The following is a 25,259-nucleotide window of genomic DNA, read 5'->3' on the forward strand; positions in this document are numbered from 1 at the left end:
ATTATGCATAATGATGCTCTATTATTTAACTTTTATTAAATAAAAAACTGGAAAGTACTGGAACTTCAAAAAACTTGAAGTTCCAGTACTTCCATTAATTACTAATAAAATATTAACAGTGCAATTATTTCTTATTATCTCCTTATTCTAGTGTTCCTACCTTTAACTATTCATGCGTAAATTAATTACAATGTAATTTCCAATAAAATACATTGAAATTTTATGTAATTACAGCACTCTTAGTCTTGGGCCATATTATAAAGTACTACTGGACAATGTTAGTGGAATTTATTTAAAGGAGTTTGCTGTTAAATCTTCTATGTTGTTCCAAAAGAGCATGACAGGTGTAACTGTGGTATCATCTGGTATCTGTGAACCTTTCTTAACCTGTCCACAGGTGACAGCCCTTTGAGACTTGGATTAGTTTAGTAGCTCTTGTGTAAACTCGTTTTCTATCACTTTTTTGCTTTAATTTAAGAACCAAACTAAACTAGCAACCAGCCCAGGGCGGTAAGTAACAAACCTGCCACTTTCAGAGACACTTAAATCACCTTTCTTCCCTATTCCCAACGCTCAGTTTGATATTTGACCATGTCTGCTTGCACTCAATCGCTACCATGTGATTGGCTAATTAGAGATTTACTGTCAGGTAAACAGGTGTACCTAAGAAACTAAATGCACATGCTCACTGATGAAATTCTACGTGGCACATCATCAACAATAAAGGTACTGATGAGGTTTTCCATCGCTGTAGATGTCAGACTTACTGGCCTGTAGTTTCCCGTTAACGATGTGTGCCCTTTTTCATACTTCTTTCCATCCTTCAGGCAAAATTGATTTTTCTTTATTATATAAATCTGTGGGAGGTTCAGCAACCACATTATTATTTTGCTTAAAATTCTAAACTGTATTACAACTTTATTAGTTCTAGACTTTTATTTCTATTAAAACAGGAATTTTGAGAAGTTGCAATAGAACAGGCTGCTTACAAAGTTATGTCACATTAGGCTAAATACAAACCAACACACACACACGAGCACAGCAGAGTAGGTGATTATACTGCTAAAGCATCCTGAGAAGTCGCATGTCCCTGCTTAATATCTGCAACTTCATATACATAAAACATTTGACATTTTTAGCAGTCACTCTTTGTGATGGAGTAAATCACTGGATCGGGCAGCTCTCCTCCCAGCCTATCCTAGCTGTCATGTCATTAAGGATTGTGGTCAGGGAAACAATACTGAATATTTACATTACTAACCAGCTAACATCCCTGAAGGAACTCTGCTCTGAGTAGATTCCATCTTGTTTTCTAAAATAAATACTGGTGATTTTACTCTGCTCGGTTAATCGTGTGCTCCTTTACTTTTTCATGTTTTTGAAAAATTACATCTTGGCTGCATCGTGTTGTTCGGTCCTGCTCAAAAGATGCAAGGAGTTCATAGTGGTCAGTAGAACTGCATTAGTCTGGCCCTTTAACCAGGGCCAAGTTGGACCTGACAGCACAGCTCCTGGGATCACTCAGCCATACAGACCTCTTCACCATTGTAAGGTAGGAATTTTTGGAGATTGGATGAGGAGCTTAGTCATTCATGAGGGGCTCAGAGTAAAACCGCTGCTGCTCTGCATTAAAAGTAGCCAATGGGGTAGCCACTGGCTACTGTTAATGTGTCTCGCTAGGGATGCCTCCTGGGCGTCTCAAAGGTGAGATGTTTTGAGCAGACTGAGGATACGCTGGAGAGACTGTGACTCTCGAATGGGTTGGGAAAACCTTGCTATCCACCAGAAGCGCTGGAGGCGTTGGTCAGGAGGACGAAGGTTGGGGCGGCTCTCTGCGATTTTGAAATGCGCATTTAGCAGAAGGCTTCTCTACTTTTGATCCCGAGGTGTTTTCAGGAACACAAAGGAATGTCACAATTAAAAAGTAGAATGCTAACAAATGTCGCCAATGGGGAAATTGTGCATCCAGACTGCATAATCTCACATTGTTATATTTTGAAGTGGGCTCGAGCTTTCCACTAATAAACAACACGAATTACAGTTAATAAATAATGTTGTTAAGCTGCAGCTGCGATGCTAATGTACAACGGAGGCAATTACTCCTCCTCGAGCTGAAGTAAGTGGGCCAACCTCCTTTTGTCTAATGCGTTGCCATGACGTCAGATCACATCTTCTCACAGAGCTTGAAGAACGTTTGCTGGTGTGGACCCATGTTTTATATCTGACTTAATGCAAGGACAACAAGGATTTCTTTGTTTTACACTTTTTAATACTTTTTGTTTTGCTTTTCAAATGCAGTTTTGTGGATGAACCAAGCAGCGAGAGTCCAACTAATGAACTGACATCAAACCTCAGCAGTTGGTAACAAACCACAGTGCAGACAAGGAAACAAAATAACTATGAGGAGTGAAAATTAGTCCTGGGTTCACCAGGTGGTCAGAGTCATGACTTCATTTGGAAGCTCTCCTTGCTGTGTAAGGTGATGAAATGAGAATGCTTTGTTCTCAGCTTGCTCCCACTGCCCCCCAGCAGCCAAATAATCATCATCACCTTCATCATATTAATCATAATTAATTGATTTAAAAAATGTGAGCTTAAGAAAGTTTGTTGAATCTCTCTTGCAGCCCTGAGCAAACCTCAGGGAAAGAAGTATAAACTGCATGAAGGCAACTGTTTGTAATATTGGAATTTAGAGTAAAACTTCCCTTGCCAAGAAGGAGAAATACACCGGTCTATGAGCTTGAGAAATATGGAATATATTATAATTTTCATGGCCTCTTTCCCCCCAGACTTTTACTGCTTGCTGTTTATTTTGTTCCTGAACTGAAAGGCAGGAATGTGTGTACTTCCTGGTGTACACACACAATACGGGAAGTACTCTGTTCATACAGCAGTTTAGTGTCATTGAAATGAGGAGCTGGGAGATGATCCAGGTCCTGCGTCTCACCTTTAGACTTTCTGCTGTTAACAGACTTCAGTGAGTAAATAGGCGATGGATCTGTGAGTGTATTTAACATAACAATTAGCACAAAAACAGTGAGTATCAACTGCCCCTTACAGAATGACATGAACACGGGCTCCAGAGCAGCCACTACTCCTCCCTTACATCATTTCCAGAAAGAGTGATGAGCAGCAGGGCTATAACTTTGAGTGCCGTGGCATTAATATGAAAGCCCAACTTTTATTCCACCCTGTCTCCTTATTGCATCCGCTGTGATTTCTGCCTTTCTCTGTGGCGCTCGAGGGCTCCCGGCCGCCGGCCACTGATGACTTATTCTACCTCCCAGAGGATCCACGTTATGAGACTTAGGGAGGGTTAGTGAAATGCCCATTCCCAGAGCCCAGATTGACAGCACATTATTAAAAAAGGTGACACACACACACACACACACAGGTGATCATCCAGACCTGCATGCACACAAACATACACACATTCATAACTACACAAGGACACACTCATGCACACATGCTCCCTTTGCCCTGCAAGTGATGAAAAACAGTCCGAGTATAAAGTGCGTTATTATACTTTGTCTTGGAGGAAGAAAAATCCATAATGTAATAACGCTGTGAAAAATCTATAGGAATGCAAGGTTATCCCTCCTGAATAGAAAAGAAAATGCTCAAGGCTGACAGAAAAATGCACCTTGTGCTGTTTTGTAATTTTCAAGCCCATTCAACACCAATTCCAAAAGTCTCCTTCCCTCTCAATGTTTTCCCCCAAACCCAGTGAGCATATGGCAGCTCTGCAGAGACAAATTTGTCAAAGATGAAAATTTAATTAAGATTTAATTTCTTTTTACTATGCCCATCAAGTAGTCTGATGCGATAAGGAGGTCGATGAATCATCATTCAGAGAGGGTGTGGAGTCTGGGTGTGGGGAGGGGTGCAGTGTGTGTGCGTGTGTGGGTGGGTGGGTAGTGGGGTTGGGGGGTCGTTGATATGTCGTCTTACAATGGCTCTGTGTTGAGAGCGCAGAAGAAGAGCGGGATTTAGAAAGTGATGAAAAAAGGAATGGCAAGGATAGAAGGAGGGGAAGTGGGCATCACTCTCTGTCACAGCTAACTCAGCCTTCTGGGGTGGCTCTGTCTTTCTCGCTCTTTTCATCTGCGTCTCTCACCCCCTCAGCCCCTCACACACACCCACCCACCCAGCCACCCCACCCATGCTTCTCTCATCCTCACTCATTCTTGCTTCCTTCCTCTGTGGAGACAGAAGGAGAGAGATCAGTTGGAGAATTAACCATGGCAGTTCATTTCACTGTAGGGCTGAGGACACTGAGGGAAATAGAAGCTGGCGGTGGAGGGGGCAGAAAACTGGTGGCCTCTGAAAAGTTGAATTCAGATTGTAAAAACATATCCTCTGTGTTATATTAAACCCAGAATCCGTGTATGCACTTCAAATAGATGACTTGATTTAGAGAACCTGTGTTTCTCTGTGCAGTTTGTGTGCTAAAGAAATCATTTTAGTTAGTTCAAATACTGCATGTGTATGATGTCAGTATGCAAAGGTCCATTAGTTCAATTTCAACTTAGTTCAATTCAATTTTATTTATACAACGCGAAATCACAACAACAGTTGCCTCAAGGTGCTTTATATACATACAGAGAAAAACCCAACAATCATATGACCCCCTATGAGCAAGCACTTTGGCGACAGTGGGAAGGAAAAACTCCCTTTAAACAGGAAGAAACCTCCGGCAGAACCAGGCTCAGGGAGGGGCGTCGATCTGCTGCGACCAGTTGGGGTTTGAGAAGGAAGACAGGATAAAAGACATGACGTGGAAGAGAGACAGAGATTAATAACAAGTATGAGAGTGCAGAGAGGTCTATTAACACATAGTGAGTGAGAAAGGTGACTGGAAGGGAAAAACTCAGTGCATCATGGGAATCCCCGGCAGCCTATGTCTATTGCAGCATAACTAAGGGAGGATTCAGGGTCACCTGGTCCAGCCCTAACTATATGCTTTAGCAAAAAGGAAAGTTTTAAGCCTAATCTTGAAAGTAGAGATAGTGTCTGTCTCCCAAATCCAAACTGGAAGCTGGTTCCACAGAAGAGGGGCCTGAAAACTGAAGGCTCTGCCTCCCATTCTACTTTTAAATACTCTAGGAACAACAAGTAGGCCTGCAGAGCGAGAGCGAAGTGCTCTAATAGGGTGATATGGTTCTATGCTCATGAAGCATCATCTTCTTCAAAACACTTCACATTCTGTTGTCACTTTACAGACTGGATCTCTTGATTCAGAGAACGTATGATACAGAGTACGTACAATATTGGGAAACAGTGAGAAAGTACATGCATCTAAGATAAACTTGAGAAGTCAAAAATACAAGTTTTTAGAATTTTTTTTAGAAAGAAACGCATAAACCTGATAACTTCTTTTCACACATGAAATGCAGATGGGCAGAATTATTAGCCTCCCTGATGTTAATAGTAAACTGTGTATGCTGTTTGCTGGATAACAGCCTGCAGTCATTGTTGTAGACTTCGGTAAGTCTCACACACGTCTCCTGAGCAACCTCAGCCCTTTCTTCTCTGGCAAATCTCTTAATCTCCCTCAGATTTGATGGTCTTCTGGCTTGGATCTTGGCCTACAGTTCACCCCAAAGATTTTCATTGTGATTCAAGTCAGGGTTTTGGGAGGCTAGTCAATAATGTTTTCTTTGGTCTTCTGAAGGTAGTACTTTGCCAGGACCAATCTATGTTTTGGGTCTCTGTCGTATTGGAAGCCGAAGTGATGAGACAGACCCATTTTGCTGTTGAGTGCTTGAGGTTTCATTTCAAAATCTTCACATATTCTTCTTTGTAATTCGTTCGGCCTTGATGATTCCCAGTTCCAGACATACTGAAGCATCCCCACAGCATAATAGTCCCACCACCATGCTTCACTGTGGGTATGTTGTTCTTTGGGTTGTATGCCTCTCCCTTCTTTCTCCAAACACAAGCAACGTCTCTGTGGCCAAAGAGCTCACAGTTTCATCTAAGTATGCATAATCTGTCTGCAGGTTGTCATTAGCTTGCTTCAGTCTTGCTTGAAGGCATCTTTTCTGCAGAGGTGAAGTTTTTCTTGGTCTGCAACCTTGCAGTTAATTCCTGTGCAGGGCTCCAGTGACTGTCTTCTTTCAGACTACAATTCCCAACTTTAGTTATTGGCATAATCAAGTAGTCTGATGCGATAAGTGACAGTGTCAGCTCAAACCCCTGCTAATGTTTTTGTACTGTATGTAAATGGGAAGATAACCCTCGGTTTTACCAGCTTCAAGCATTACAAAGTTAAAGCACATGTTTTCACAGCACTGGTTTGTGCTATGGGTCTATAAAAAGGTCTGTTTTCAGTAGGGTAATAATATCAACCCTGGTCAATTTTTTTTATTATTCTGTTATTGTGTGCAAATTTTATGATATTTATGATCTCTAAAGAAAATGTGCATGTTTAGAAATTCTATTTTGAAAAACCCTTTCTCTGTTTTAAAAACACTTTCAGCTTTCAGGGTGACTATGATGTTGTCCTCATCTGTAGGTAAAATTCCTGACTTCATCAGTCTGTTAAAGTGGCAGCATTCTGTTATTCTGATGTAACTCACTTTTCGGTTAATGTTCCTCAGCACTTCATTCAGACGCACCCACAGCAGTGATGGAGAGATCCATGGTGCACATATGACTTTTACCATATGTGTAAAGCACTTCTTGCACGTCAGCTTTAGCGAAGTGTAATCACACTTTTGAACATTTAGTTCACTCTACCGATGTCGCTAAGAGCACGGCTTCTCTATGTGCAAGTGTGCTGCACGGTGAGAAAGACAGCTGCCCCCACCCATCACACATAGGCACAAAGGGGGAGAGAAGGAGCGATCTCATTTGCAAAAATGCATAATTGAGCAATTTCTTCAGTACATCCGTCCCTTTCGGTGAGCTAAGCAACTCACAAAGACACATGAGAGAACTGTGCAGCAGTCACCTTCTGTCTACCCTAATGGGGCTGGGTGCACTCTGCATGCTGTAGGTCCAACCTAGTAAGACTGCTTGCTGACCTGACTTTTTAAAAGTAACAATCATGAAGTCACATATCCATATATGCATTTACCTTAAAACAAAGCTTTGCATGTGTGAAAAGAAAGTTAAGAGAAACTGAGTTAATATGTTTCAAAGTTTAGTGATCAATATTTTCTTCTCAGAAGCTAAACTAACACCTAAACACTCATTTATACTCCAAATCAGTTCAATTCATTTTTATTTATATGACACCAAATTTTCTATTCTAAGTTAAAGACCTCACAATAATAAAGAGAAAGCCCCAACAGTAAGACGACCCTCTATGAGCAAGCACATGGTGAATGTGGGAAGGAAAAACTCCTTTTTAACAGGAAGGAAGCTCTGTGAGTTTTGTATTTGTCTCCTTATATTGTTTGTGTGTGTATTTGTAAAAAATATTTTCTGCTCTCTTGGTCAGGTCACGCTTGGAAAAAGAGATCTTTTAATCTCAGTTTTAACTTGGAGAGAAACAACATACGAGCTGGGATAGGCTGCAGTGCTGACCTGTTTTAGGATATCACTAAACCACTTTTAAAAATAAAAGCATACATCCTTAGCTGTCACATGTTCAGCAGTGAACGAGCTGTTGCAGACAGGATGGGGAAGTAGAACAATAGGAAGCGGGTAGTCTGTGAAGTCACACAAACACATATGAATTTCCTTAAGATTTAAAATAAGGCCAGCTTTGTACTTGTGCGTCACTACTCACACTGCCTTCAAATCCATTTCAAATTACTTTCATATCTCCTTACAGTATAAGCACTCATGCATGTATAGGTGTATTCTGTCTTCATCAAATGCAGATGGAAGAAACGCTGAACATCACCAGTGAAAGACAAGCTGGTGGGACAGGAAAGAGAAAGGCTTTTGAAGGTTGTGACCAGTGTCAGCACAGGGATGTAAGCAGTGAAGTTATAAGGGGAGCATGGCTCTGCTGCACTGTGACAGCCTTGTAAAAGTTCAGTCATTGAGTTTGATGATAGCTGTTATGGCAGCCATAATAACATATCCTACCAGTCACCTGTAGTCATTACCTTTTAATGACGATCACACTGTTGCACGGCACACGTGTGTGCTTTGGTTTATCGAGGGGCCGGCGCGCAGGTTTTTCATCGTGTGATGTGTTTGACTGACACTGCTAATTGAAAGTCTTTGGTGCTAGTGTCTAGACATTTTAATGGCCGTAGTAAGGAGGAAAAGACAGTTTTTCTTCTTTTCTTTTAAACTTTTGCAACTTCATTGCACTCAGAGAATGTCATTTTCATCCAACGACGCCTAACGTTCAGATTAATGAAGTCCCGATTTGTTCCATCTGCATCTTGATAAAATGAATAGATTGGCTTATCAGAGAAGGATTAAGGGGCACTTGTTCAGATTTAGCTAAAGCCAGCCTCGGAGTTTATGGATCTCCTTTGATCAAAGCAGTGAAAGGCACGAACATGCAGTGGATTTCTCCAGCAGGATTCATTCCCCACCCCCCAGCTGGAAGAGAAGATCCACCCCCAGCCCTCAGTATCCCACTCACGCAGAACACCTTGCTTCTCCCACATTCCACATTAGCATGATGAGAAGTACTGTGATATCTGGAGCCGGCAGTGACAATATCAAGTATTATTTCATTTGACTTACACGTAGCATGTTTTTTTTTTTTTATTCAATTGTGTGGCTTTTCTATAATGAGTGCCAACTTGAGGGAGCTGATCATAGGAATGTGAACACACACACACACACACACACACACACACACACACACACATACATTTAGGTTGCCTGATCGATCTTCCTCCTTTTGTGAGATTTATGTGTTTCAGCAGCAAGACCAAATCCCTCAGGAACTGATGTTGCCACCGTGGAATAAAGCTCACTCTTTCTTACAATTACTGTATTTGGGCAGATATGAACACGTAACACATCCGTCTTAAAAAATGGTTCTTTTGCGAAAAGCATTAAAATGAATCCTGTGTGATGTTTTACCGACTGCTTTACTAACCAATCCACACAGTACATTTGTTAATGATATCATTTAAAGAAAATTAGCGCTTAGTGTTTTTTTCTTTTATTTAGCTTAGTGGCTCGATAAAAAGGAAGGTCTGTCATTTCTTTTTGAATTTAAGTGAGGTCCAATAAACCATGTTTTAAATGTGGGTTTTTCATCATCTCTGAGCTCTACTGTGATTTCAATTAGTGCCATATGTTTATGCATCTACACACATTCATTCAGGAGCTTTGCTCTCATGTATAACACCCACTCATTTGGATTTTCATTTTACCCCCATTCTCCTTCTTTGTTCTCTATAAAAGTTATTGGCTGTTGTTTTGCATCCTGTCATTCTGCTTCTCCTGCTGCCCATCTTCCCCGCTACCTTTTTCTCTCCTTCTCCTTCTTCTTGCCTCTGCCTGTGCTCGCTCCATCTCTTTCTTTTGTTTCATGCTCGCATTCTCACTCTGTCTTTCTCCCTCTCTTTCTTTTTCTCCCCCACAACGCCCCCCATCCACCCCAGAGACCAAGCTTGTTTACTCTGTCTTTTCCACATCTCGGCTCTGTGCAGCTGTGACGGTAATCTTTCTTTCAAATATTTGTTTCTTCCATCTCCAGATTTTTTTTTTCCCCCCCTCCTTCTCGCTTTTCCTGCTGCCACTGATGTACACCTCATTCCATCCCTGAAATCTTAACTGTGCTTTGTCCAACTTGGCTCTTGGGGACTTTAAGGCTTGCCACCTTCAATTCACATCTACACATTGAGACGTAGCAAGGAAGCCGGGCACTCCGGCATGGCAAGACGTAATTTTGCTCCTGAGGAATTCAATCAGCTTGCATGCTGTGTGCTTGTGTTTTGGCAGTCTTTCCGCTGCTAACCAGTTAGCAATGCCTGTCACCACCACTGAGCTCTATATAGCCAAAGAGCTCTAGATGGTGATGGATTGCTATAAAACGATGGCAGCCTCGGAAAGTAATTACCAACTTTGCCTGCAGTGGAAATTCAGCTGATAAGCTCCTTTCCAGGGAAGTCCAGGTATTGCCAAAGCAAACAGGTGAGACACATTGAAGGTCAGAACAGAAGTGATACAGACAGAAACAACACAGCGACACGCACGGTCATACACGCGCAAGCACACACCAGCTGACCCCCATGCCAACGAACGCTCTTGACAGTAAAATCTAGAAAGCATGCAGAAATTTTCCTAAGATGAGTGCCCTTTCTGCACATGTGCAGACACACTGCGAGTGAATAAATGACAGACGAGCCAGTTCAGTGATGAAACAGAATGTATGCCAAAGATTTAAAGGCTGAATATCCATGGGAGAACATTTTATTATGGGTTTCTGATAATCCATTAGTGAGATCTTGGATGCTTGACAGCATAGCTGGAAGCCATCCGATATAGAGTAAACATCAAGCACTGAGACTTCTAACCACACTGTGAAGTGAGATTTGTTGCAAATCGGTTGATGCCCCACATGAGTCGGCCTGCACTGTATTGTAATGCACCTATCTGCACACGTGTCATATGTGCTGACCCCACATGTGCGGTGAATCACACGGCCCGAGGAGATCATGTTCACCAGCCTAGCAGCTCAGAACCGCGATCCCTGCGCAACACATAAAAATCAATGGAGCACAGAGTCAACAAATGCGGCTCCTAATGCTCTTCCTGTGCGATAAGACAAAATTAGATTGGAGCCAGTGCCCCATAATGGTGAGGCCGGGCAGGTGAAGGGGAATTGGAAACGATGGCGGTTAAAAATCATTTCAGTGACCTGACATGAGATCCATGGATCTGCTAGGACCCCACAGGCTGTGCCTAAAGCACTGAATAATTGTAGTGACAATGACCTGAGAGGAAAAGTTCTATGGCCTTGAGCTCAGTGAAGTGGCAAGGTGTAATTTGTCAAATGAGTGATCACTGTGAACAACGTCTTTGTACGAAACTTGATTTATACAGTTTTATAGATACTTTCTACCTGAGGATGGGTGGAGGACAGACCGCGCTGCATAATTAACACATGGCTTTTAGACCGCTGTGATCTGTTTGGCATTTGTGTAGCTGGTACAGTGGAGCCCACAGTGAATATTTTCTCTGTTATGAAGAATATCTCTACTTAAATTGTAAACTTTCTGTGGTGCACACTAATGAAAGTCTGTACAGTAATAACAAGACCTAGTGATCTCTCACTCTCTCTCTCACTCACACACTCACACACACACACACTCCAGCTCTGCTTCTTTATTTATATCCTTTTCCATTAAACATAGTGGGTCCTCCTGCTAATCTTTCACACTAGATGCAGATAACGTTTGTGTATTATTGCTCTGTCAGCTACTTAACCAGCCCCTCTGTAGCACTGCAACCCCCCCACCCCCCCTTTTTTTTCTTTTTACAGTTGAGTTACAGACCTAAAATTCTTCATGAATATCTTTGGCTACAGCTGCATGTGTATCTTGGTTTCATTACATGCACATTTATTTGACAGGGGCAGTGGATGTTAATGGATATCTCCATGGACAAAAAAAAAAATATGAGATAACTTCATTGTGATGCTCTCTGTTCATGCACTGCACATTAGGTATTTAACATGAACATATGTGTAGCATATCTCTTGCTCTCTGTAGCTTTGATTAGCGATCAACCAGGACTGGTGTGAAAAGAAGACTAATGAAACACTGCCTCTGGCATGCCTGTCTCCCAACAATTTTTTCATACTTTTTGGCCTCTAGAAAAAACTAAACAAAAACAACAACAAAAATTTTTTTCTGTTGCACTTTGTTTTGTGAGGCGGCAGCTTAGATTTGCAAATGATTGTATCCATCCCAACTTCCCAAATCCAAGTTTCACAATGAAAATGACTGTGATCCTGATGGTTTCTGCCTCGTCCTTCCTGTCTCGTGGTTAGCATCTGTCCAACCCCTTGAGGTTTGACACCCATTACACTCTGTCTCCATGTGTCAGCATAGACTTCTGCACTTCACGGTTATCAAGCAGGTCATAGCTTTGGCTCCTAAATACAACCGGCAGGCAGAGATCAGAGGAAGAGTGATTGAATGACAGCAGTTTGATCAAAGTGCACGAACACAAACACACACGCTGAGGAAATCCTCGTTTCCCCTGAGTACTTGGAGATATTTCGTGACGGCTCCATTAGATGAAAGACCCCACCAAAAATCCTGCACATGTGCCTTCTCAGCTTCTTCAGCATCAGGTGTGATAGCGAGCGAATGATAGGAGAGATGTGAGCTGGAGGGAGAGCAAGATCTCTTCTTATTTCATTTCTGTTTCTACTGTTTAGAAGAAGTACGGGTACTCTTGCACAGCATGCTTCTCTTTTCATGGTGAGCAGGTTGTTTGTTTTGGTGGGCAGACTGCCTTATTGAGGGCAGGGGGTAGAGTGAATGGGAGGGAGGGCCTTGCTTTAAAGGGATGATTAGAAAAAGTGGAGTTGAGAGCAAATTCCTCTGAAGACAAATGCTGACCAAAAATACACAGCCGGTGCATTCACGTGCCTTTGAGGAATACTGATTCAAACTGAGAAACGTGGCAAAGTCCCCGGCACTTTGTCTGACATCATCTTTGCTTCGTGCTGTCTGATGCGGCCACGAATGTGCGTCACTCGGTCCTGAGGTCCTAATTAAAACCCAAACCAAGATGATAGTGGTTGGTTCAGCGGAAGAAGCCTGTGAACGTCTTAGCGTGCTCAGATCCACAGCCAGCCAATGTCCTGGTGTGGGAGAGATCTGGTCACCGTGGGCATGAGACAGACTGTATTATCTGCTCAGCGGCCGCCTGGCTCAAGAGATTGCTCGGCGGAGGGATGGGCGGTTAGGCAGCAGGATAAGATATGTCCTCCTTTGGTGTCAGAGACTGAGTTGATGCCATTTGATATTTGCGTGTGTTGGAATATGTGCTGACAACTTAATTCTCATGAAAACAGGCACTGTTCACTAATCACAAAAGTATCCCACGACTGCCATGAGCCTGCCATGGGTGATTTTTTTTTGAGCCAGTGATTTTTGTGACATTTAGGGGTGTGCACCTTTAGCTGTGGGAGAGGGCAGCAGTGACCTTATCTGACATCGCCGACAGCAGACACATCAAAAGACAAATAACAGAGAAAAACCAAGACACCAAGCAGACGTAAGGATAAACGGGTACGGGCAACGCCGTTAAATCATGGTGCGCACTGCTGGCATTGCTTTAGATGTCGTGGTTTCAGGTGTAGAGTTCAGCAGCATGAATCACGGATGTTGCTGCTGGAAGTCAGTCCCCCGTGAGGACGGATTGCAAAAGTAACTTTTTCTAATGTCTGTGTTATGTGCCTTAATAGTAATTGTTGCTTTCTCTTCCTCTCTTGCAGGTTCTCTTACTAAAATTGGTCCAGTTAGTAAGTAAACAGTTACAAGTAAACAATATGACTGCTTGATGCTTTGCTTTGCCTACTGTCCCACCCTTCACCTCACACCCCTAAACCCATTGCCAGGTGTTCATTTCTGATTCCAATCTTATGAAAAATCACTCAGCAATTGTCGACTAACCTTTTTTTTGGTTAGGGGGAGGGATAAGCCATAGCTGGGGGCTATATTGTCATAATGTGGGCATATTAATTTACTTTATCCTGATTCAACTCGACCAGATAATACTTGCCTGGCTCTGCATGGCAAATGTCATTTGTTTTTTTTTTCCCCCTCCTTCTCTCCCATGCATTATAAATAAATGGCATCTAGACTTTATTAAAGTGCCAAGACCTCTCTGACAGTGTAATGTCACAGGAGGTCATTTTAATATAAGCCGCAAGCGCCTCGGCTGGTATTATCTTCGTCAAACAGTAGCCCCTCAGGAGGAGGAGGAAGAAGAGAGGTGCCATGTCTCAAGTTACCGCTGCCTGGAAGGCTGTGTGATGCAGGAAACATAGGACTGTATTGAACAAGTCAAAGTGCATTCACAGTCTGGCTCAGTTCACCTTAATCTTTTTTCTTTTTCTTTTTTTTCCCATCGCCCTGTTCTTCATGAGTATCCTCTATTCCCGGGGCAGCGGATTGATTAATAAATTGACCCCTCTATGATGAAGTTACCTGTTAAATTAAGATCAACAGCATTTTTCAATATTTCCAATTATTTTTGAGCTCTTTTTAAGCTCAGTAGTAAATTGTTTTCATTTAATATCCAATTGTGTGCTCAAGCCAACGCAAGGTTCCCCAAAGGACACGTGTGCTTGTCTTGTTTTCATCATTTAAAGGCTAAGATGACTTCTGGGCAAGTTTCCTAAAACGTACTGTGAGCGACGTAGGGATTGTTCCCGGGTGGGTATTAATCAGGCTTTAGTGTGGTAGCTTACTCAGTAAGTGAACACTTGTTATAAAGTCTGATGCTATGATGTCATGAGTCAGAAATGGACATGTGGCCAAGACGACCAATTTCACCCCCCCACCCAAACCCAACTACAGTCTTCCACTGCTTGCCTCCGAATTGTGCTTTGTCTTGATGCATGGCATTATTAGCACTTAGTGTGTGTGGGCATGCTCTTCATACATGCTGTGTACACATACATATTCACTGTTGCACATCCATCCTCTCCATCCCTTCCAAAATGCCAGGCCAGACCATGTCCAACGGCTGTCCTCAAATCCTTTACAGGGCGGGTGTGCATGCTGATAAGTGCGTGTGTGTGTGTACGTGTGTGTGTTTGGGGGGGATGGGCGATGTAGAAAGGACAGTCTGACAAACCAAAGTCTTCGTTTCTCATCCAGATTGGCCCACGGGGATTTAGATTTCTCACGAGTGGCTGTCTTGTCGCAGCAGCACTTCCACAGAACCAACAAAACACAAAAAAACAAAACATGCTGACTGTCTTATTTTTTTAAGCACACTGAAGAGGATGAGGCCATTTTCAGCGCAAACACAAACCAACGTTAAGTCGCATTATTAATAAAGTAAGAACAGGCTAAGGGGGAAAAAGGTTATGATGTCCTTGAGGGTTTTTTTTAAAAAGGATTGGAAACAAAGCTACTGTTTGAGGGAGCAAAAACAAAGCCCTGCACTTTTTATGTTGTTTTTTGAAGGTAATTGAATTCCTTATTGACTTTCCTCAATTCTATTTCAAGTTTATTAAGCCAGGCAGAATTGCCTAATGCAGACCATTAAAGTGAAATTAATATTTTAAAAAACAATTCTGGCTCTGCAAGATTGCATTTCATTATAAGTATGGCATTGATTAAAATCCGTCACCACTCATTTCACTCCTGGATATTCCCCATAACAAAATAATTAATGGACCCTAGATGTGCATTACATCCCGTCAACTGCCTACACAGAAACCCTGTTTCCAAAAAAATGAAAAAAATAAATGCAAGTTTGGGAAATGTGTAAAATGAAAATAAAATTATTGTTATGATTTGAAACTATATTTCACTAAAAGCGGTACAAAGACAACAAATTGAGACTTTCTGGAGCTGTATTATCTTCACGAAATAAGCAAAACCTTCTCTAAAGAAAAAAAATGCCAGCATTTGTTGCTTAAGAACCTATATGTACTGTTTAACATTCCTAGCATTACTTTATAAATTTACAAACACTAAGTGTAGAGCAAAGCAGCCATTTACCAGCATGAAGGCTGGATTTTGGACTGTGCGCAGATAGCAATTAAATGCCCGACCTCAGTTCATCTTAAATGAGCTCAGGTTCAGAAAAAGGCAGATTTCTTTACTTCTTGTTGTTTTCTCTGTTAGCGTTGACTGTTTTTTTGACTGGTATTTGCAGCTTTGAACTGTGTTTGCTGACAGCGGCTTTCAGGAGTGTTCCTGAGCTCATGCAGTGATTTCCAGAACAAAATGTGCCTCTCTTGTGCCGCTCGAAGGCCCATGAAGATCGCAGCCAATTGCAGCCTTGTTCATTATGTAAAGAGGTGTCTCAATATCCTCTGAATCTACTGATGATATTATGTACCGTGTATTATTAAATCCCTTTCAAATTTAGCACAGAGAAGCGTTGTTGAACTATTTGCACACTCAGTAATACACAGAGGAGCAGACGGCTCTCCATCGCTACCTCTGAGACACCGAGGCTTTCTTGCATGCTTGTTTTGATAATCGGTCGTGTTACTGACCTTATGCTAATATAACCAATTAGTTAGGAGATGTTTTAACAGTTGTTTAATATTTTTTATCTTACTTTGTTTTATTTTTGATGCTACACAGGTTCCAGGCTTTTGTTTACTCAGCCTTCTTTACTTGATGCTGGCAGCAAATATAAAATGATCAAACCTGGATTTTTTTTTTCAATGTCTTTGTGCTGTTTTCAGGTAAATGATTTGACAAGGATTGTGTTTTATGTTGAATTATGTTTCACACAGCACCCCAACTTTCTTTGGAAACAGGTTGTGATTAAATATCATCATACTTTAGCAATTAGATCAGCGGTTCGACATTTCAGATCCAGACAGTGCAGCGTTCTCACGTTTTTTCCCCTCCAAATGTTCCTGGCAGAGCATTTTTTTGCAGCTGTTTTGACCAAACGGCTTCACTGCTAAGTGATTATCACAAGAACAAAGCATTTCAAAGTAGATTTCAAAAAAGAGCTTTTTTTTAAAGCTCTTTATTTGTTAATATCTCATTTTCAAACAGCATTTCATTCGGTGACTCGTGTGACTCAGACCCAGACGCAGACGTCAAAGTCGTCACCGAAGCCAGAATCCCCACGAAGAATCAAATTCTTCTTTTGTTCGAGCAGTTTTGAAATCAGCGCTGAGGGTATTTAAAGCGACTGTCACTCTGTAAAGACATACAAACCTCAAAACTAATGTTTTATTGAAATCCAGCCCACTTAAAAAAAAATAAAAAAGATTCAAAACCATTATTTCACAAGGGAAAAAAGTCATTATTTAAAAGATTGCACTTGGTGAACAGCAGTCATATTCTCTATTCACACATAGTTAGAGTAAGTGGCTTCTTGCCAAGACACCGCTGGATGTTAATTACCCAAGATTGCATGATTCATGGAGTCAATAGGGAAAGGACAGAAAGATCAAGTGAAGAGATGAAGGGGCACGATGAGGAAACTTATCCGTATTCCTCCCTTTGCTTGAGTCCTCTCCATTTCCAACCGCAAAGTATTTCCCTGACACGGAAATACTGACTTGTATGTAATTATGAGGTTATGCTACCCACAGCAGTCCGTCATTCCAAGTCCCAACACCTGCCATTATTTATTCATTGTTATTCCACCACCAGAAATACACTGTAATTAGATATTGATTACTCAGTCAATGTGATGAATTAAACAAAATGCCCCCTAACGTCTTCATTTGCTATACATAGAGTCCCTTGCATAAATCATGACCTAAATACCAAGTTTAACTGAGTTTGGTTTTTTTCTCGATCTTTTGTCTTCAGTTTTTTTTTTTTTTTTCCCACTCATCCAGCCATTGCCATAAACATACAGTTGCACAGCAAGGTCATGGACGTCACACAAATTACATACAACGTCTCTCCGACGTCCTTTTAATGGGTCTTTGGATGCATTCTCTGCCCGTCCATGTCAGCCCTGCCCCATCGTGCTGTTTCCTGATTTACAGATCTAAATCATGCTGGACATGTTCATATCTCCAGTTGTCTGTGTCCACTACCACATAGTCTCCCCCCTTTAGATGATCTGTAAAGTGCATCACACGAGGACACATTATTAACTCCTGATTTCTCTCAATTGCACGCAGTTCGGCCGAATGTGTCATCCCTAGGTGTCGCTAACCGAAAAGAAGGTAGGCATCTAAGATTATGCAACAATTATGTTTTTGTTTTGCAGATTCATTTACTTCAGGTGTTTGTATAGTTGTCAAAAATGACTCTTTGGTAGCCCAAAATATCCTTCCCTTTTTCCTGGCTTCTTGAAAAGCCCAAAAACATTATAAGTCAGCCTGTCGCACTCAGGCTCAAGAGGTTGCTGCAGTTCTCTGATTTATACATGCGCTGATACATTAACACTCTGTTTCAGTTTGGTGCTCAGCTCTCAGCACCGTGTTAGCTCATTAGATAGAAAAGCAGGAGAGGTTTCACTTTTGTCTTTTTTTGTAAGTGTTGGGCTCATCTTAGCTTAATCCATCATGTAGATGCCGTGTTCAGCCACCTCACAACTAGCGCACGACCGTTCAGCTCTGTGTTTCCATGACTGCAGCCAAGCGCTCACAATGTATGTGGCAAGGGCTTATGTCACCTGGTACAATGGCAGAGGCCGGGCCCATTATTTCCTTTTCCCCACTGTTTGCTTTATAGCCGTAAAAGAATGGAGGGATTGATGTGTTCACTGCTAGCCAGTTTCCTTACCCACGCAGCTGTGCACAAATTTATAGTGTGAAAATTCTTGGCTGGCCTCCACCGAGGTGGAGAGTAGTTTGTCAGGGTATAGTTTCTGTCTGGGGAAACATACACAGACAGTTTTGAATTATACTAAGCACTTGTTAATGAAATGAAGCGTAAAAGAGGGTCCATAATATTTGAATTGTTGAATCGAAGGCATTTGTAACAGATGCTGCTACACGCAGCCAGCTTCACTTGGCAATGTCACTCCTTATTTCTCAATGCCATCATTCATCTTTATTGCGTATGTTTCCTTTCTTTTCTTTTTTTTTATTGTTATATTTTTATTAGGCGTGATGCTTGGTATCCTTAATTCTCTGGCATTACATGTGTTATGTTGAATTGCAATATCATGGGGGTTTTTTTTGTTTGTTTGTTTGTTTGTTTCTTCTTTTAATTTGTCTAGTAGCTCCTCAAGTTGCATTGTCCACTGCCCCTTCTGTCCACGTTGCAAACAGCAAGCGAGGTAGGAGCTCTGGAATTCCCACATTGTCCCCACCCAATCCCAGATGACACCCAAAGCCTTCTTCCTGTATGAACTGATGTTTCTGTTAACCCGTGAGCTACCCCCCCACCAACCCTCCCCAACCCTTGTGACACTACTCCAGTGCTAGAGCACTCTGTATCTCCAGCTCAGAGCTGGACTGATGGCTTTCACTGGACGACTCATTCGTCTATGCAATCGTATTCTAAACACTATAAAAGTCCCTTGGAATCATTTCTTTTTTCACTGAAAATAAAGTGGGTGTTTGAGGCTACAACTATTTTGGGGGGGAACATGTACCTGAGACTTTTTATTCCCCGTGCGTGCATGATTTATAACCTTAGCCTATTTCTAGAAAGGAGAGATTATTTGTCTTCTGAGAGTATGCCTGCAAGAGTGAGGCATCTAATGTAGAGGACCTTAGCTTACATTTGGATAAGACTTGCTGATTTAGGTGAAAGGTAGTGTGGACTGGACTTGCTGTACCTTCATTTCCGAGCCTTGCCGAGTTTATTAGTGTCTGGACAGAGAGAACTGACCTCAATACAGATTCTTAATAAACACAATCCCTTGGACGAAAGCCTCCTGCACTAACCACCTTATCCTGGAGCTGTGAGTGGGCATTCTGTCCAAGCAGCTGCCAGTGTGGCTTAAGGGTCACATCTGTCTGTGCTGTGACACATGGTGTCAGTGGTCACTCGGAGTGGCGGGCTGATCCTCACTGGAACAGAGCTGGGGCCGGACACGCCCCATCCTCCAAGCCTTAGGGCAGGACTGCCAGTGAGTATCATGGATTGTAGCAGCTTCGACTCAATATAGCTATATCTAATTAAGCATGACTGCATAGGAGGCAATGTCACATTCCCACCCAGCTGCAATTCACCACACGCTCACTTGCCTTGCTGACTGCTTGTTGAAGACTCAGTTGGGTTGGACTAAAAAACAACTACTTAAGAAATGTTTGTTGGATGAATTAAGGGTTTCAAGGCCAAGTAATACATCAGCCGTGTCATTGCAAAGGGTTTTAAAAGAAAACACAATTAAAGGTTTCATCTCATCCTCTCTTCAGACCAGATAACCGCTGACATTAAGAGCTCAGTTACACAAAAACCTCTAAATTCCCTCACACGCCATTCTCAGCGGCTGAGAGATCCATTTCATTCATGGTTTGACCTGCCTCATGCTGCGCAGTGCTCCTGATGTGATCGTGTCTCTGTGCTGTCATTTCAGAGCCTTTGTTGCCTCGTGCTGTGGTGTGCTTGAAGTGATGTGACCTCTCTACTAACGCCGTGGTGTTTTATGTGAAACTTCTGTTTTTTTCTAACTCTGGCCATGGCCATGCCAGACTAATCACGATCAGCCTTACCTTTCATTCCCCCCAACATCTTCTCCTCATAGCATCTCCATTTTTAACCTCGCATGCCACGGAGCCTCCATCAGACTTGCTAACCCCACCGCCGTAGCACTCGCTGCAAAAGCACCAATTCCAACGCTCCTGCCCGCGTCTCTTTCTCCTTCTTTTCTCTCCTCCTCCCCTCTCCTCCCTTCACACTTGCTCTCTCTTTGCAAGACTGCGAATGCTCTGGCCACTCCAAACGATGCAGCTATATCGAGCTGCTAAACACCGTCATTTGCGTGAGCTGTAAGCACAACACTAGGGGCCAGCACTGCCAGCTATGCAAGCTGGGCTACTACCGCAATGCCTCAGCAGAACTGGACGATGAAAATGTGTGCATAGGTCAGTCCCCCATCCGGGCCCCTTCACCGCCACCACGCTTTCACACTCTCTTCACCTCACCTCCTGTCTCTGACTCCTCACTAGAGAAATTGTCAGTTTCATCCCCAACACGTCATCACTCATACACTCTCCTGTTTCCATGTCCAGTCATCTTCCTCTTTTGCTTCTTCTGCTTTCACACAAGGTTGTTGCTCATAAAGCTCCTTGTTAGCCTGGGTGTTAGCAGGTGATGCTAATCACTCCTCTTTTTGCTTAAGGGATTTTTAGTCTTGAGCATCATATTAAAATTAGCAGTTTACGATTTATTAAATATACCTTTTATTTGCTTTTACCTACTAGCTCTCATATATTGTGTTTTATTGTAATGTCTTGCTGCTAGCTAGGTTTTATTTGAAAGGTGTATATTGAAGCCAAAATGATCCTATTTTCAAGGTTTAGCATGTGGGCGAGGTGAGAAACTCTAATATGAAGAATAAATGTCCTCCTGAATAGCTGAATGCTGATTAGAAATGGGTTAGTGTGAAATGGTCACAACAGCTACATCTGAAACGTTAGCAGGTTTGTGCCTTGTCACAATTTTCTGTACAAATTCTGTCATTAAGGAGAAATAGTTCAATAGTTTAGGATACAGCTGAGTTAGATAAGAAAACTGAGAGCACTGTTATGGCTTTATATTTATTATTAAGGTATAGACAGCAACATGTTGCCTTAGCTTAGGACATTATAGATTAAGGATAACATTTAGTCTTGCTTTGTCCAAAGGTAACCTTCGAAGCCTTGTGTGACATGACATATGGAGCACTTTGCAAAAGTGTTGAGTGACCCCTCATTTTTTAATATTTTGCTTCCCAGGAGCCAGATTTTCTTATAATGTTTAAAGTGGTCTTGAGCAATAGTGAGCAAAACACAGGAGTGTTTTTTGTTAAGCCACTTAACACATATGAATCATTCAACCATAAAAAAGGCACCTAACCCAAGGGATAATTCACCGTTGTGTCCAACATTACAGACAAATGGGAAAGAACCAAATTTAAATTGTGTTTTTAGGCACTTTCTTAGTAGATACCAGTTGTGGAATCTGCAAAAAAATAAAATAAAATGCCATGGACAACATAATTTAACAGATATCAAATAGTATTTCTGCACCAACAAGTAGATTCTCAAAGAGCTATTAGCCAAAAGCTTGGCATGTCTGTGCATCACGTGCGGCCCTTATAAAATCTGAGGAAAGCAGACAAGTGGAGGACAAAATAAGAAGCAGCAGACCTTTAAAAAAAACTGTTTGCAGCAGATGAACAGTATCTGAAGGTCATGTCCTTAGGAAATAAGAAACAATTCCAGCAAACACCTGACACAGGATCTGAGAGATAGATTTGGCTCTTTAGTTGATCCTTCTGCTGATGACCAAACCCTCAACTTGTCTTAGTGGAAAGGTGGCTGTCAACAAGCCATTCTTAAGCAAGGTAAATAAGAGGGGGGGAGCTGAGGTTCTGCCAAATTATACAAGAACTGGACGGAAAATCAGTGGCTACGGGTTGGATGGAGTCTAGAATCCAAATTAAAAATTTTGGACATCATCAATATGTATGAAGGAGGCCAGGAGTGTGGTACAAAACTGAATGTCTACAGCCATCTGTAAACATGGTAGAAGCTCTGTCATGGTTTGGAGCTGCATTTCAGCCAGTGGTGTTTGGGATCTTGGCAAAATTGCAGAAAAGTTCCATCAGATTTTGATCCATCATGCAATAGCATCTGGAAAGAAAGAATTTCCAGCATGACAATAATCCCAAACACACTGACAGCATGCCTAGATAGAAGGGGAGGCTATCAGTCATGGATTGGCCTCCCCAGAGCCCGGACCTCAACATTGTTGAAGCAGCGTGGGATCATCTTGACAGAGAAGGAAACAGAAGTTAGCAAACATCCAAAGAAGAGCTTTGAATTTCCTTCATGAAGTCTGGAGAACTATTTCTGTAGAGAGTTCAGGCTGTGTTGAAGAATAAAGATGGTTATACCATATACTCATTCCCATGTATGATTACATGGTTGAATAAATCACTGCACCTATTCTTCATTTTCCTAGCAAAATATTTAAAAAATGGGAGGTGACTCACGACTTTTGCACAGTACTGTAGGCTACATAAAATTGGTGGTGGAACTTACAAGCAAATGAAGTCAGTATTGTCAAAATACTTGCTGGTGAAGCCAATGCCACCTTTATGGTTATGTCTGAGGTAAAAGGCCATTTCCACTTGGCGTTCGTGTTATTTTGTTCATGACATTTACGCAGGCATTCATACAATGCATTATCTACTTTGTCTATGTGTAAAAATTGCATTTCCTATGGTTCCTAGGGCAATATCTCGGTTCCCCATTGAATTTTTTAGCTAGCACATGTAGTGTGAATTCACAGCGCTCAGTGCCAGGTGCATTTGTGAGTCCTGAGGGGGGAGTCTGACAAGCAACAAGAGTTCTGAGAGAAATGTTGCAGTGAAGTCACACCGCCAGTCAGAGGTGCCACACAAGTGCATATGTCATATACATGAAATGGCCTCAGGAGCAGCAGCTGAAACCTGTCACAAGGCATTAAAAGTCACCGAGGCGTTACTGCGTGCCAAACTCGCCGTCACCCTGCCTCTCTCTCGCTGACCCCCCAGTTTGTCACTTGCCGTCACCTCTCTCCTCTTGCCTGACCCCTGGATGTCACTCGGGCGCAGCCGCGTGCAGCCAGCACAGACACAGAAGGTGCAATGTGATGGTCAGGGACTGTCAAAATAAGTGTCACTTTGACTGCAGAGTGTTCCAGGTGCTCTGGAAAGCGGGAAGGTCAGTTGAGTGTGAGGCACTAGAGACTGGGCGTGTTGCTTTTATTATACGCTTTTTGTTCAAATTGCAGCTAGAGCACCGCTGTCTTCTGTTTGTAATAGGCAATTAAAGATGAAGCCAAATTCTTATCAAAGGATAACAATAAGTCTACAGAGCCATTTAAATTACAGGGAATTAAAGAACATATTACTACAATGCCCATTTCAATGTACTCTCTCATTCCTCTGAAACATTCAGTCTTTATCTTTGTTTCATATCATTATCCATCTCTACCTTCTCATCACATTTCCTGTCTTCTCTTGCCATCTTTTTCTATCTCTACCTATTTGAATGACTCAGATTTTGGAAGAGCATGTTCAGATAGGCTCACTTTGTCCATCTAAAAAAGAAAAAATCAAAGCTACTGATAGCGCTTTGCATATTTGCTCATTGCACGCTGTGTTCTTTAAAACAGCCAGATTAATGCTATATTAATTACAAGTATGTTGTAATGAATAGAAAATGTTCATGTAGCTTCATTCTCTCTCATTCTGTCTCCATTACAGTTGAAATGGTAGCATTTTTGCCCTGTATGAGTCTTTAAATCTATTCCCATTCTTTTACCAGTTATAATAATCAAGCACCTTCTTAAGCTAGAGCTCGAGGACCGCAGACCACGCTGTGAAAATCCTAGACTTGTGCTGGGAAGTCAAAGCACTACCCTTTTTTTCTCCAGCCTGTGTGTGTATGTGTGTGTCTTGTTTTTCCAGAATGTAATTGTAATCCCTATGGCTCAGTCAATGATCGCTGTAATGGCACAGGATTTTGTATATGTAAGGAGGGCACTACAGGGCCTAAGTGTCAGGAGTGTCTGCCCGGCTATTTGTGGGACAATGGCTGCAAATGTAAGTAGAACCGTAACCTTCCCCGTGCAGCTCCTGACTGTTCTCCCCCTCAGCTGTGTCTTTCTCTTCTATTCTCTCTCTGATGTCTTTTCTCTCTGCGTGATTCCTGAAGCTTTGGCTGGAAGAAAAAGAAACCCAAAAAAAAAAAAAAAACGCACTGCACACGCGCAAGACTGCCCAGCTGCCTTGACAAATGCAGAGCTACCACATAACACCACCTAACCCGATATATACGAAGCCATTCCTTTCATAGCCTGTACCTGCATTTCACACTCGCTGTGGCTGCATTACCAGCGTCGAATCAGCAGGCGCCCTTTATGGCTCAAATAGAGAGAAAGCAGTGGAATGACGGGATGCATGCTGCTCGGTAACTCAGTTATTCAGGCGTATCGCACACCAGCAACACAACAGCTGAGTCAATATTGACTGCTTGACAGGCTGCCTGTGATCTGTTTGAGTAGCCATCACCCCCTTCACAGTCCACAACAGGACAATGTCATCCAACATCAACATTTTTTTTTAAAGGGGAATGCAGGTCGTTTTGAGTTCCAGCCCATTTATTACTGTCTACAGTTTATATTTCCCCTGCTCATTTTGCAGTGCATGCCCTATGTATTTTTTTTTTTCAAATGTCACCAATTTTTCATTGTTTCCTTCAAGTCAAACCTCAGTGACAAACCTGCAAGAGGTAGACAAAATAGAGTAAATACTTCAGGATGATGGATTTTAACTCTCTGACAAAGAACTTTAAAGACTGAAAACATCATTGCAAACACTGTTTATGCTCCAGGCACGCATTACTAGGCCTCTTTGGATCTATCTGACTAGTCGAGCGCTGGTTTAAAAAGGCTCGCGTCAATTTTTTTGTCAGAAGAGGTGATAATTGCTTCTAATTGGCGCTCACCCACCGCGACCCATCTTTGTATCAAGTTACCTCAGATTAATAGGCCTTTTCA

The 25,259-nt window shown here is 42.1% G+C and overlaps 1 protein-coding gene across 3 annotated transcripts in view; it reads left to right on the forward strand.

Moving 5' to 3' along the window:
* The window catches only part of ntng1a (netrin g1a), a 116,525-nt gene that overhangs the window by 82,589 nt on the left and 8,677 nt on the right, over positions 1-25,259 (forward strand). The window contains exons 5-6 of one of the 3 annotated variants that reach the window (XM_039617092.1): positions 13,382-13,408; positions 17,732-17,776. The exons of 1 other annotated variant lie outside the window; for it this stretch is intronic. In XM_039617092.1, coding sequence (XP_039473026.1) covers positions 13,382-13,408; positions 17,732-17,776 — 72 coding nt within the window. Of the gene's footprint in view, positions 1-13,381; positions 13,409-17,731; positions 17,777-20,425; positions 20,594-25,259 lie in introns of all 3 variants that reach the window. One more of the 3 variants, XM_039617091.1, reaches the window with a different exon arrangement.

The sequence above is a fragment of the Oreochromis aureus genome, linkage group 9, assembly GCF_013358895.1.
Source record: "Oreochromis aureus strain Israel breed Guangdong linkage group 9, ZZ_aureus, whole genome shotgun sequence".
NCBI classification, from domain to species: Eukaryota; Metazoa; Chordata; class Actinopteri; order Cichliformes; family Cichlidae; genus Oreochromis; species Oreochromis aureus.